Source organism: Artemia franciscana, chromosome 8 (genome assembly GCF_032884065.1).
Source record: "Artemia franciscana chromosome 8, ASM3288406v1, whole genome shotgun sequence".
NCBI classification, from domain to species: Eukaryota; Metazoa; Arthropoda; class Branchiopoda; order Anostraca; family Artemiidae; genus Artemia; species Artemia franciscana.
In genome coordinates this window covers 4,742,799-4,758,609 of record NC_088870.1, presented here as the reverse complement: position 1 = coordinate 4,758,609, position 15,811 = coordinate 4,742,799, and the positions used below count along the sequence as shown (strand labels likewise).

At 34.5% G+C, this 15,811-nt stretch overlaps 1 protein-coding gene across 1 annotated transcript in view; it reads left to right on the top strand.

Moving 5' to 3' along the window:
- The window catches only part of LOC136029893 (uncharacterized), a 36,893-nt gene extending 27,193 nt beyond the window's left edge, over window positions 1-9,700 (top strand). The window contains exon 3 of the mRNA XM_065708377.1: window positions 8,898-9,700. Within this exon, the coding sequence (XP_065564449.1) occupies window positions 8,898-9,544 (647 nt within the window). The 3' untranslated portion in view covers window positions 9,545-9,700. The remainder of the gene's footprint in view (window positions 1-8,897) is intronic.
- The last annotated feature ends 6,111 nt before the right edge of the window (window positions 9,701-15,811 follow it).

Genomic DNA, 15,811 nt, shown 5'->3' with positions numbered 1-15,811 from the left:
AATAAATATACAATAATGAATCTAAGTTTATTACTTGTATCGAATTAGCATGTTTCCCTAAGAACTGGTCAGCCACAAAGTTTTTACCAAACATACCTGTTTTGACATTTTAAATGAATATCCCCTTACGTTTTCTGTGAATTAGCACTTTTTCTTAAGCTCCGCCCCTTTTTATTTAAATACAAAAAAATAAATGCAATTCCTTTCAGTTTTAAAACTGTTCACCAAAATTTAGTTCTAGGTAATAAACTTTGACTCTTGGTATTATGTATTCCCTTTGAAAATTTATTTAGACTCCCTGGAAATTTATTTTAAGCCATTGCTCTATAAGTAGAAGCTTAATTTAAACTATTCTGATTATCTATGATTGCGATATCGTACTGCCAAAACTTGTTTCATAAGTATTAAGGATCAAGAAAGTTAAACAAACTCCGAATTAAATAGCATAAGGTGTTTTACTTTAAACAGGGCCATCGACCAAGGTAACTCCAGAGGGTCACCTTTAGGGGTCAATGAACTCTTAATTAGCCATCGGTTTCCAGGATATTTCTTCGACCTTGAGTGAAGGTCTTACGATTTCGCTTACATATACGTTCTGAATTAGGACGGTCATATGTACGTAAGGCCACCTAGGGGGTCAATAAACTCTTGCTTGGCTCACATAACCCTTGCAAAACTGATTTTCTTACCTTGAGTGAAGGTCACATGCTTTACATACGTGTTTCACTGGTTTATTTTAAAATGTCGTATGGATACTCTGACTCTTGGTGCATTGGCACCATAGCGTAACTGATTCTTTTGACCATGAGCGAGTCAATGATTTCATGTTCGTGCTGAAATAAATTATTTTGAATTATGTTTAGATACCGGGAATTTTTTTAACTGGGCACCATTGTGTAACTGGTTTTTTTTACCTTGATCAATTCAATGATTTCAAATACGTGCTTAACTGGCTTGTTTGAAACATTCATATAGATACTTTGACTCTTGGTAGCTTGACACTTATTACGTAGGTGATTTCTTTGACCTACAGCTAAGGTCAATGATTTGTCATGCGTACTTCACTAGTTTATTTTGAATATCGGAGAGATACTGTAACTTTCGGTTCCTTGATATCCCTGCATAACTGATTTCTTCTACCTTTAGTGAATGTAAGCTATTTCATCTACGTCCTTAACTGATTTCTTTTGGATTTTTTAACGGAGAATGTTACTCCTGGTACCTAGGTACCACTCAACTATTTCGCTTACGTGTTTTACTGGTTTAATCGGAGCTGTTGTGTGGATACTGTGGGAGTTCTACTTCATTCTATTTTTATTTTGAAGCAAAAGATGAAAATTTTTCAGGAAATGACAGGAAATGAATGGTCCTCCATAGCCAGTGCCTCTCCTGTGCCTCTGGCCATTCAAGGTTTCATACCTACCAACAATTTTTTATCAACGATATATAATTTCAAAACATATGTGAAGTGATACTCCACTCCCATGGCCCGTGTTTCATGTCCTCCAAAAATAATAAACGATTTCACATTTCAACAGCTATATGAAGTAGTAGCACCTACCCTTTCCCTGATTTCCTGGCCTTCCATGGAACATATCCCCCCCACCTCCCAAAAAAAGGGTTAGCTTTATTTTAATCCAAAACTTCGGAGAGTTGACCTTTGGTTTTCCCTAGCCCCGCTGAAAAAAAACTATTAACTGTACGATATTCAAAACTTTGGGACCTTTCCCTTCTATCCTGTTTTCCTTTCTATTCTGTTAACTTTTGGTATTTTGTGGTATGACGTGTCTGGAACTGATGATTCTTTTTTCAGAGTTTGGTTTCTTAGCCTTTTATAAGTGTGCCGTCTTAAAATTATAGTTTGTTATGTTTAATTTTGGTATTTTGTGATTTAACATGTCTGTAACCCATGACTGAGCATTTCCTGAGCTTGTTTTCTTAAGCTTTCATGTGTGTGTTATCTAGAAGCTATGGTTTTCTATGTTAAGCCTTGGAATTTTCTAGTGTTACCTCTCTAGAACCAATGATATGCTAAATTCCAAGTTTTGTTTCTTAGTTTTTTCTAAGCGTGTTGTCTGAAAGTTATGGTTTGCCATATAAATGGTTTAACAAAGCAGTAGAAGCAGCTTATATGAAAATTCTAAATCCCGTCTAAACAGACTTAACTGATTTATTTTTAGCTGTGAGATAATATCACAAGTTATTCCCTCCCCTGTGTTTATAGGGAACCAAAAGGCGAACCCGTGTCTCTAAGAGTAAGAAACAGTGCTGCGTCTACTGAATGTTTTTCATCAATCCTAAGGCTACATCTGGAGGATAAACATATTTTATCGTAAAAGAAAAAAATTACCTCAAGAACGAACGTATAAAATATAGAGTAATTGCAGCATTGAATACTTATAAAGACAAATATCTGAACTTTGAAACAAGTATTAATCGAGACACCATGAAGAACGTATGGGTGTGCTGTCATTAAAGTGAAAAATTAGATTTCGTTAGTGTCAAAAAGTCGAACCGTCGTAATAGTGGATATGCTTGAATAACATTGCCATAAAAGTTAGTGCTCAAATATAATGCAAGCCCAAAACTAATAGCTGGCAACGATTTAAAGCTTCTTGCTACTGCAACTGTGTAGCAGCTGTCTACTTGCTACCGTGTAGTGCAGGTAATATGCTTAACGAGTATAATATATAACAGTTCAAAATAGGGATGAAATCTTTTAATCGACAGTGAAACAAATATAAAATTTTAACTGAGCGTTTCGGACGCATATACAGTGTCCATTATCAGCAGTAAAATTTGAATAAAACTGGGTTTTACTGCTGCAGAAGCATACTGTATATGTGTCCGAAATAATCAGTTAAAATTTTATATTTGTTTCGCTGTTGATTAAAAGGTTTTGTCTATATTTTGAACTTTTATATTTTTGTCAAGGAAAGGCAGCACGGTCTTCTAAGTTATTCAAAGAATATAAAAACAATTTGGTGAAAAGCAAAGCACATGCGAACTTAAACAGCGCTATTGATGTCTTACCAAACAGGTGCAATCGTTGAACTTAATAACACCAATAAGGAAACAAAGAATGAGCTTGTAAGTGAAACTGTAATAAAAATGGTGTATTTTCCATAATAAAATAGTGATTATTGTACTGGTTGCGAGCTAAGAGAAGAGAATAAGTGCCCTGTCAAGAGAGAACATGGGGAATTATTCTGTGTAGTGGAGTCTAAACTTTTGATGCTATTCAATGATGAACTAAATTGTAATACTTTATGTGATGTAGTTTCAATAAAATTTTATTTTGCACTATATTATTATAATTCTTTTATTTTTAGAAATTTTTTTTTAATGCACCATAACTGATTTTATTCAAGGCAATGAAACGTTTTTTTTATCACTTATTTTTGTTTAGCAACGGCTCTTCAAGTAAGACGGAACAAACTATAATAGAAATAAACGTAGTTACAGTGGTTAGTAACAACAATTTTTTCTTTGTCAGGACAATATAATGGTTTTTTTCTTAATGACATTCATGTAATTTTTTGTTTTAACAGTTGATGCGAAATGAAACATTATAGAAGAAAATGTTATTGTAAAGACTCGAGACAGGCAATTTTTTTAATACAATGGAACAAGGTTTTTCTTAAGGATCCTCCAGTAATGTTTTTGTATTGACAGCTAATATACTACGAACGAATATATTTTTCATAAAGTAGAATACAAGTTGACTTCTCAAAAAAATAAGATGCATATGAACAGAATTTATAAAAGGATAAAAACATTCGAATCGAATTATCAAAAAATCAGAAACATGTAACCCTACTTCGATAAAATTATTAAACTAGTCAGAAGCATGAAAACAGAAATTTAAAGAAGGGAAATGTATTTTCATACACGAATGTATTTTAAATTGTAAGAATTAAATAAACAGAGAATTACTCTTGAATATCCATAATTATGACAATATCCAGTGTTTGTTTCATAGTAACAGTTATTCATCTTTTTGATAATTTGTATGCTTCAATAAAAATAGCATGTACGTACAGATTATTGAGGCAATTGGTCTTCGGTTTTACAATAAGATATAGGTGTTTATTCTACGAATGCACAATCAGTACTGTCAAAAATGTACAATAAACAAAACAAAGCTTATTCTTTCAAGGAGACAGAATAGCTAATTGTTACCTATGGAGAAAGGAAAAGAGGGATAATCGAGTGATGTTATCTCAGATTGCAAAATTAACAAATTAAAGCCATTTAGACAGAATTTTATATTTCCACAGAAACTAATCCCCCTGCGTAATAGCACCTGCTAAATTGCATTCTATTTTTCTCCATTTTTTTTTGTTGCTCTCACGAAAACTGTGACTGATGGGAAATCATCAGTTCCATACAGGTAGCAACACAGAATACCAAAAATTAAAATAGCAAGCCATAGTATTCACACAACATACACATAGCAGGTTAAGAAATCTAATTTGGAAAAGACCAAACCATTCGGTCCAGACAAGTCAAACCACCAGATACCAAAACTTAAAATAGTAAACCATAATTTTCGACTACAGGCACATGAAAAGTTAAGAAAACACACTCAGAAAAGATCAAGCCATGAGTTTCAGACACGTCAAAGTAGAAACTAAGTAACTAAGTAGAAACTAAGTAGAAACTTAGTAGAAACAAAGTAGAAACTTAGTAGAAACTAAGTCTTAACACAGCAAACGGGAACTTTAAGACAGCAAAGCCGAAGAGAATAATCTCAGAAAAGACTAAGTCATTAGTTTCAGCCAAGTTAAACCACAAAATAGGAAAACTTAACATTGCAAACCACAAATTTAATCCAAAGTACATGTAAAAATCTAAAATAAGTTTCAGGCCACAGAATTCACCTGTTTCCCCAGTTAAACCATACTTTCATCTGTCAAACCACTGAATACCAAAAATTGATACAGCAAGCCATAGCTTTCAGACAACATCCACCTGAAAGGATTAGAAACGAAACTCGGATAAGACCAGGTCATCATTTACAGAGAAATCAAACAAAAAGATACAAGCCCATAGCTGTGAGACAACAAACAACTGAATGTCTAAGAAATCAAACTTGGAAAAGACCAAGTTATGAGTTCCAGACAAATCACACTAGAACATACCTAAACGTAACACAGCAAACAATAACTTAGGACAACATTCTTGTGAAATATTAAGAAACGAAACTCAGAAAAGTCCAAATATTAAGTTCAAGGCCTGTTCAATCGAGAAATACCGAAAAATAACTTGGCAAGGTCAGTTTCCATCGGTTTTGGAATAAACTATTTGTTTTGGAAGGACATGGAGGACCAGGGGTGAGTTCCCAAAAGTTTTCAAGTATAATATTGTTAATAAGTATTTTGTTTGGATTGGCAGGGCAATGAAGAGTCGAGAACTCAAAGGAGGGGGCAGGGGTAACTTTGTGTAAGTTTGAATAAAATACCGTTGATTTTTCGGTGGAGGACACGGGGCACATGTCATATTTTTGAAGGGAGAAGGGTCTTGGAGGGTCTTGAGCTCAGGAGGAAGGGTGCTGGTCATGAAGGGCAATTCCTTTCTGTCATTTCCTAGAAAAGTTTCATCATTTGGTTAAAAGTGCAAATAAAATCAAGGTGTACACACACAGTTTCGATATAACTGTTCCAAATAATCCAATTAAACACGTATATAAGATTGTTGAGTGGTCGCAAGGAGCCAGGTATCAGAGTACCCATATGACAGCTCAAAATATACCAGATACAGAAGTAAGTAAATTCATTGGCCTTCCCTAAAAGTCAAAGAAATCAGTTATGGAATGATACTAAGGTGCCAAGGGTCACAGTGTTCAATTAAATCAGTTAAAGAACGTTAGTGAAATGGTTTACCTTCACTCAAGGTAAAAGAAATCAGTTACTTGACGGTGCAAAGGTACCAAGAGTCTCAAAATCTATACGGCAGTTCAAAATAAATTTGTTAATCATGTATATGAAATTGTTGACCTTCGCTCAAGATCAAAGAAATATGTTACACATTTAGTGTACAATCCAAGTCTGAGTTCATTTACCACCAGAGTAACCTTTAGTACATAGGACCGTCTTGAATCATTACGCAATTATATGGGAAATCGTGCGATCTTCGCTCAGTGTCAAAGAAATCTGTTACGCAACTATTACATGATCCAAATAAGATTTCGTTTACCCCAACAAGCGACCATGGGGGATTATCTTGGTCTATTGATTCGTCCAAAGTGCAATCCCTTATACTACTGGTTTCTTCCGTCACATTTTCACTAGAGGCTATGTAAAAAATGGGTATATCTGAAAAATGGATATTCAATTTTATTCATTTTTTTTTTATTTAACATTCAAATGACTACTAGTTGACTTTTTTCTAAGAAACTTAAAAATTGCTTAATTTAACCTTTAAGCTGTTAATAGGAATTACAATGGATTTTCACAATATGTATTATGAGGTATAATTATTAGGTATATTAGTATAGTATATTCTATTAAAATAATTAGGTATAATTTTTTTTTGGAGTGTGCGCGTACTTCGAACAAATGAAAATTCCGAAAAGACGAAGAATCAAAATTATTTTTGTAAAATTATTCAACACCCTCAACTCTGTGTAAATACCCATATTCTGGATTAATTTCCATGAGTATCTTTTTCCAATGGTTTAGTTTCAGACTGTACAATCCTCAGCTGTTACATCCTCCTGGAATCTTCAGCTTCTACATGAAAATAAATCTCCATATATAGAACCAGTCACCCCACAAACATGCTCAAATCATAATTCCTCCACTTTAAAAGGTGCTCTGTACACGTACGGTTATATCAAATAGTTCGCACTAACAAACTGCAGTTAGGAACGACCGGGCCCAATAATAACTGAAACTCTAAAAATCAGAATTTTGATATCAATATATATATATATATCAAGAGACTCGCATTTTTATGTTGATTTTAAATATAAAGTTTCATCAACTTTAATCTTCGTTATCAGATGTTACTGAAGATACATCAGAAGCCTTATTTTCGAAAAAAAAGGAGAAGGACGCCCTAAAAGTCATATAATCTTAATTAGAATCACATCACCAGATTCAGCGTATCAGAGAACCCTACTGTGCAAGTTTCAAGCTCCTATCAGCAGAAATGTGGAATTTCGTATTTTTCGTCAGAATAAAGATCACGGATGCGTCTTTATTCATTTTTTTTTCGTGGGTTAACGTATCACCCCAGTGGTGCTAAAGTGTCACAAGAGGCCTCATTCCAACAGAAATTAGAAGTTCTAATGCCCTTTTTAAATGACAAAGAAATTGGAGGGTAACTAGGCCCACTCCCAGGCTCATTTTTCCCGAAGTCACCAGATCAAAACTTTGAGATAGCCATTTTGTTAAGCATAGTCTAAAACCTAATAAATATATCTTTGAGGACGACTTAATCCCCCACAGTCCCCGGGGAAAGGGCTGCAAATTATGAACATGAGAGGATCTTTTCATTGAGGAATATTTAAAAAAAAATGAGAAATTAATTTAAAAACAAGTTTGTTCAACTAAAATAAGGAACAACATTAAAATTACGCCCCCTCCCCAGCTCGTTTTTTCCCAAAGTCACCGGATCAAAATTTTTATACAGCCATTTTGTTCAGCATAGTCAAAAAATCTAGTAACTATGTCGTTGAGGACGCATTAGCCCCCACAGTGTCTGGGGGAAGGGCTGCAAGTTATGAGCTTTTTCCATTGTTGACATATTGGGTTTGTTATTTTGAAGTATACTGACGTTTTTAGGGTTTTTTTCTGGTGGTGTGGGGGGGGGTCGAGGGGAGAGGATTGCGTGTGAGGATATTTCCTTGAAGGACTTATCATGAAGTAAAAGAATTTTTATGAGGGTAGTGCTGGATTTTCCAGTAATATTAAAAAAGATAATGAGAAATTAAATAAAACAACAAGATTTTTCAACTAAAAGTAATGAGCAACATTAAAAATTAAAATGAACAGAAATTATTGCATACATGAGGGGGTTCGTCCCCTTATCAATACCTCACTCTTTACAATAGTGTTTTTGGTAATTTCAAAATAGCCATTTATTCTAATTAAATGGCCTTTGTGATTCAGGGGGTCTTCCTTAAAGAATTGGACCAAGTTCGAACTTTAGTGTATAAAGAGAGGTATTGACGAGGGAGCCAATCCCATCATATACGTAATGAAAAATATATAAATGTGTAAATTCGTTACGGAAGTTAATTTGCAAGTTATTTATATTTATTACTAATAAAAACGTTTGTAAATAAAACTAAAAGTTCTAGAGGCCATTTTAAGTGACCAAAACCATTCGAGGGCATTTAGGTGCTCTCCCCCAAGCTTTTTTTCTCAAAACCGTCCGATCAAAACTTTGAGAAAGCCTTTTAGCCAAAAAAAATTAATACGTAAATTTCGTTATAATTATTCATATACATTGAGCCAAAATCAAACCTGCATTAATTCAAAACGTTCAGAAATGAAATATATAAAAAAAAATTTAACTGAAAGTAAGGAGGGACACTAAAACTTAAAACAAACAGAAATTGCTCCGTATAGGAAAGGGGCTGTCCCCCTCCTCATTGCCCGTACTTGTTTTAAAAAGTAGAGTTCTGAGAAAGAATCAAACAAGAGCAGGCTGTTGAGGAGGGGACAGCCCCTTTCATATACGGAATAATTCCTGCTCGTTTTATGTTTTAATGTCGCTCCTTACTTTCAGTAAAAAAAACTTTTCTTTTATTTAATACAGGTATAGAGCATGGTCCTAATCTGCATGGCACAGCTAGTTTTAAGTCTACCATACCGAGACAAGTGCCTATCATATGGTTGAGAATAGTTTGGAATATAGTATAATGATAGCTTATATTTTTTTTACAGATATTGACGGGGGACTTTCTTGCTCCAAAGAGCACGGCAGCATCAAAGACTGCAGTTCTTCCCTTCCCGAAGTCACTCACCTTATAGGTGTTACTGATTTTGTACAGAATGGCCCTAAATTTTTATCAATTGGTGATTTAGAAACATATATAGAAAAAAGTATAAGAAGGTTCAGGACAGGGCAGATATTTGCATTTGCAACAGATAAAAAAGACCCTTATCTATTACCATGTAATGGTGAATCATATTATAAAGCCGATTATCCTGAGTTGTATGAAGCCCTTAAAAACACCATAGGTACTGAGGTTACAGAGGATTATTCAAAGTTTAGGGTACCTAATATGGTTAACTATCCTTACTTAAGGGCTGTGGCGCGTTTCGATGTTGGGAAAAAATTTGAACAATCCATAGAATCACACAAACACAACGGAAATAAATATGGAATATTTGCAGGTGATATTTATGCTCATGAAAAATATCCGCCAGATCCTGAATTAAGCCCTACAATTGAAAAATACAATCATTGGTTTAAAAGGGAGGTTAAAAGAGGTTTTGATATTTACTCAATAAGGATTCCAAACCTTTCAGTGGGTGGAGATGAGACACGTCCTAAATCATACGGAGTATACTATGCTATTCATATTTAGTGTAGTGGATCGTGTTGTTAATATTTTTAAGAAACTTTTAAATAAAAAATATTTTACTCGGAAATAGAATAGTACTTTCATATCTTCTTTTGTGAAGCAACTTGGATTAAAGCTATGTGCTATATCACATTGTAATTAAACGAACTGAACTAAGGACACTGACCTTATATTTGTTTACAAACCAGATAGCATTAAGTAGTGACTTAAAAAATTTATTATAATATATAAAATACAAATATTATAATATATGTATATATATATATATATATACTAGGAAGGGCCTGAAACAGGCCCTTCCTAGTAATTTGAATTAAATGAATTGTTTTTAGGTGATATTATAGCTCACAAACTCTTTAAGCCAGATACTGCTTTAAACCCTAAATATGTAGCAGCCGATACTTGGTTTCAAAGGGAGGGTAATACAAATTATGATATTTACTCTATAAGGATTCCAAACCTTACAGTGGGTGGAGAGGAGACACGTCCTAATTAGTATACTATGTAGTATACTATGCTATTCATATTTAGCTTAGTAGATCGTGTTGTTGATATTGTTTTAGAAAATTCTAAATAAAAAAGATTTTACTGACATATAGAATAGTGCTTTCATATCTTCCTTTGTGCAGCCACTTGGATTAATGCTATGTGTTATAGCATATTGTAATTAAACGGATTGAACTAAATAAATACCTATGAACTACCTTATATTTGTCAACAAACCGGAGATCACTAAGTAGCGACTTAAAGAATTTATCAAAATATATAAAATATATATCTATTATAATATATATACTTGTATATGCATGTGTGTATATGTGTATATACATATATATGTGTGTATATACCAGTGCTGCAACAAATAGTCCAAATTTCTACTTAAGTATCAGATATCAAGTACTTGCCAAAATTGCACTAAAGTAATTCAAGTACTGCTTCGAGTATTTATATATATATATATATATATATATATATATATATATATATATATATATATATATACATATATATATATATATATATATATATATATATATATATATATATATATATAAATAAGTTGTCCGTATGTGTGTGTGTGTCGACTGACGTCATGTTTTCGACTGACGAAATTACAGACCGGGACATCGGGACACAAATGACGACCGGGACACCGGTACATCTATATATATAAAAATAAGTTGTCTGTCTGTGTGTCTGTCAGGTGACGTCATTTTTCTGTGTCGACTGACGTCATGAAGTTAGTTGTCGCCATTTTTGTTATGACGGTGACGTCATTAATGGGATTTAAGACATACGTTCACGGAAAAATGTTTAATTGTAAAATGACTAAAGAACCTACAATGGCAACAGCCGAGGAAGCTGCTCAAAGAGTCTATGCCAAAAAACTCGCTGCTGATAGAGAAAGTAAGAAAAGAAAGCGTGCCGAGGAATCACAAGAACAGCAAGAAAACAGGCTTGCAGCTGATAGAGAAAGTAAGAAAAGAAAGCGTGCCCGGGACACTCAAAGAGAAATTACAAACTGGGACACCAGGACACAAATGACGACCGGGACACAGGGAATATAAATGCTATTTATATGCACAGACAATGGGACCACGAAGAATGTTGTATATTCGCATGTTTTACGTAGTTAAAAATATATATTTATATCTATCTCTATTCACAGGTGGGACACAGGGACACAGCTACAATAGCGCGTAACTAATATGGCGCGTGACGACTTACGCGCGCGGGGGGCTTGGGGGGGGGCGAAGCACCCCACCAACTAGGTGTTGGGGTGGCGCGAAGCGCCACCCCAACAGCTAGTAGGGAATATAAATGACGACCGGGACACTCAAAGAGAAAGCGACCGGGACACAAGGAATGTTCGATTAGCAATCACCATCAACAAAGCACCGGGACACAAATGACGACCGGGACACAGGGAGTATAAATGACGACCAGGACATAAGTAAAAAAAAACTAAAAAACTAAAAAAAGGTAAAAACTACAAAAAAAACTTAAGAGAAAAAAAAAACTAAAAACTAATAAAAAAACTAAAAAAGCTAAAAAACTAAAAAAACTAAAAAAGAAAAAAAAGGAAAAAAGAATGAAAAATAAAGGAGAAAAACAAAAATAAAAAAAAAATAAAAAAAGACTAAAAATAAAAAAAAAATAAAAATAAAAAACAAAAAAGACTAAAAAAACTAAAAAAATTAAAAACCAAAAAAAAAAACTAAAAAGAAAAAAAGGGGAAAAATACACAAATTTATTTCATCATATACCATTTCAAAAACGAATGTATATACAGACCGGGATCACCGGGATACAAATGACGACCGGGACACGGAATATAGATGACGACCGGGACACAAAAACACAACTAGAACGGGGACGCCGGGGGGCACAGGGGGATATATAAAAGACGACGGGGACACAGGGAATGTTTGATTAGCAATCACCATCAACGAAGCTCAAGGGCAATCATTAGAATCATGAGGTATAACTAAAAAAAACTAAAAAAAAGGTAAAAACTAAAAAAAGACCATTTCAAAAACGAATGTATATACAGACCTGGACACCAGGACACAAATGACGACCGGGACACAGGGAATATAAATGACGACTGGGACACAGGGACACAACTACAACGGGGACGCCAGGGGGCTCAAGGGGATATATAAATGATGACGGTGACACAGGGAATGGTCGATTAGCAATCACCATCAACAAAGCTCAAGGGCAATCATTAGAATCATGAGGTATAGATCTGAATACGGATTGTTTTCCCATGGACTATTATATGTTGCATGTTCAAGAGTCGGTAAACCTGACAATCTATTTATATGCACAGACAATGGGACAGCGAAGAATGTTGTATATTCGCAAGTATTATGTAGTTAAAAACATATATATATATATATATATATATATATATATATATATATATATATATATATATATATATATATATATATATATATATATATATATATATAGCCCTTATGTTGGGTGGGTGCCTCTGAATTATTTGTCTATATTATTTTTTCTATTGTTTGGTAAATGACGACTTATACTTATTGACGACATGACTGCCTGTCCATGGATTATTCTTTATGGTTGATTGTGTGTGGCTATGCTGTTTGACCTATGTGATTGTATGGATGAGTAGGGTTAAGGCCTCATTCAAGTGCTGGTCTATATTAATCACTAATTTAGGAAAACAGTCTTCCTTTTCTCCTTCTGTGTCCTTTTTTTTTTTTTTTTTTTTTTTTTTTTTTTTTTTTTTTTTTTGTGTTTGTGCTGGTGCTGTAGCATTGGTGATTTCTCTTTTCATTATATATATATATATATATATATATATATATATATATATATATATATATTCACAGGTGGGACACACAACTACAATGGCGCGTAACTAATATGGCGCGTAACGACTTACGCGCGCGGGGGGGCTTGGGACGTGCAAAGCATCCTCACCAATTAGGTGTTGGGGTGGCATGAAGCGCCACCCCAACAGCTGGTATATATATATATATATATATATATATATATATATATATATATATATATATATATATATATATATATATATATATATATATATATATATATATTTCTGATATAAAGCCCATGCTACCTTTTTTTAAAGTCATTCTGAAGGGTTCTTAGCCCCTTCCCTGGCCTATAAAATGTCCTCTGTCATTCCTCTCTTGGAAATCTTAATCAAGAACCAGAATTTCTGTTTTATAGTTTTTAACCGTTTCCCTTGTTTGGCTGGTACACACCCAATGAAGTCCAAGAAAATAATCTTAACCAATTTTCAACACAACAGCTTGAAAGGAAAATTATATCAAAATATTTAAGTGCAGTCAAAAAACTCTTGATTGGATCAGACATATCACATGACAGGAATAACACAGTGTACGTAGAGTTGAACTTCTGCCGATTAGTGTTCAATCAAATCTGGCACATTTGAAAAAATACAGGGTTATTCTGAAACATATGGGAATGATGGAAAAAATATTGAGAGTATTGTTTTCCCTTGTTTGGCTGGTACACACCCGACGAAGTCCAAAAAATAATCTGAACCAATTTTTAACACAACGGCTTGAAAGAAAAAGACTTTCAAAACAATTAAGTGCAGTCAAAAAACTCCTGATTGGATCAGACAGATCACATAACATGATTAACAGAGTACACATAGAGTTGAACTTCTGGTGATTAGTGTTCCAAATCCGGCACGTTTGAAATAATACACGGTTTTTCTGAAATATTTAGGAACGATAAAAAAAAAATATTGAAAATATTTTTCCCTTGTTTTGCTAGTAGACACCCGACGAAGTAAAAAAAAATAATCTGGACCAATTTTCAACACAACGGCTTGAAAGGAAAAGACTATCAAAACAATTAAGTGCAGTCAAAAAACTTCTGATTGGATCAGATAGATCACATGACAGGATTAATACAGTGCACATAGAGTTTAACTTCTGCTGATTAGTGTTTAGTCAAATCTTGCCCGTTTAAAGAAATACAGGGTTATTCTGAAATATGTCGGAATGGTGGAAACAATATTGAAAATAGAAAAATAAACTTTGGATTTGCTTTAAAACAGATAAAACGTAATAAAGTAGTTCGTACTCTGATTCAATAAGTAAAAACCCTTGCAAAAAAAAAAAATCAAATTTAAAAGTAAGGAGCCAAGTGAGTCAGTTGCAGACTTTTTTAATAAGAGAAATTAAAGCTCAATAATCAAAAATCAATTGATGGCATGTCTCACCCTCGGCGCCTTTACAAAAAAACTGCCTCAAGTTTTCAAGTTAAATTTTGGACACGCTATGAAAATGTTTAGCATCTATATTCTTTGGCTGGTTTTCACTCAAGCAGGCCGCATGCTGTGTGTTTTCAATCCATATGGTCGGTAAAACTCCCTACAAACATATATCAACCCCCCCCAGATGGTTGAATCGGGGAAATCAACTTTATCAAGTCAATATGTGCAGGTCCCTGACACGCATACCAATTTTCATTGTCCTAGCACGTCCAGATGTACCGAACTCCCCAAAGCACTGGACCCCCGTAACTACCCCAAAGAGAGTGGATCCGGTCCGGTTTCGTCAATCGCGTATCTACGACATTTGCTCATTCTACCCATCAAGTTTCATCCCGATCTCTCCACTCTAAACGTTTTCCAAGATTAACGGTTCATCCCTCCAACTCTCACCCAGTGTCACCTGAACTGGTCTGGGTTTAAAATAAGAGATCTGAGACATGACTTCCTTCTTAATATCAAATTCAAAATACCTCGCGAACGTTCATCCACTCTTAAGTTAAAAATACCTCAAATTTTGTAATTTTTCCGAATTAACACCCCCTCCAACTCCCCCAAAGAGAGCGAATCCATTTCGACTATGTCAATCACGTATCTAGGACTTGTGCGTATTCTTCCCACCAAGTTTCATCCTGATCACTCCACTCTAAGCGTTTTCCAAGATTTCCAGTCCCCCCCCCCCAAATCCCCCCAATGACAATGGATCCGGTTGGGATTTAAAACATGAGATCTGAGTTACGAGCTCCTTCTGATATGAAATTTCATCCGATGAAATTCAAGATTCGATCGCTCCTTCGTAAGTAAAAATACCTCATTTTTTCTAATTTTCCAGATTTAACTCTCCTCCAACTCACGAAAAGAGAGTGAATTCGTTCTGTTTATGTCAATCACGTATTTAGGACTTGTGCTTATTTCTCCCACTAAGTTTCATCCCTATCCTTCCACTCTAAGCATTTTCTAAGATTTTAGGTTCCCCCCTCCAACGTCACCTGATCCGGTCGGAATTTAATGTAAGAACTCTGAGACATGATATCCTCCTAAATATCAAATTTAATTAGGATCCGATCCAATTTTTCAAAATTAACCGTCCTCCCATTCCCCCCCCAGATGGTCGAGTCGCGGAAACAACTATTTCAAATTTAATCTGGTCTGGTCCCTGATACGCCTGCCAAATTTCATCGTTCTAGCTTATCTGGAAGTGCCTAAACTAGCAAGACTGGGACTGACAGACCGACAAACCTACAGAATTTGCGATCAATGTTTGTCACTTGGTAAATACCAAGTGTTATATAAAGTAATTTTTCTCTTGGGATGGAATATTTGGTTGAAGGTTGGCTTCAGTATGACTTATTTTGGAAAGGGGCTATTTCCAGGCTTTGGGCAAGCCATGGGTGGAAGTAGTTATAGGCCCTACTAAACTGAAGGAAAACTCGACTTACTTAAAACTTGAAATC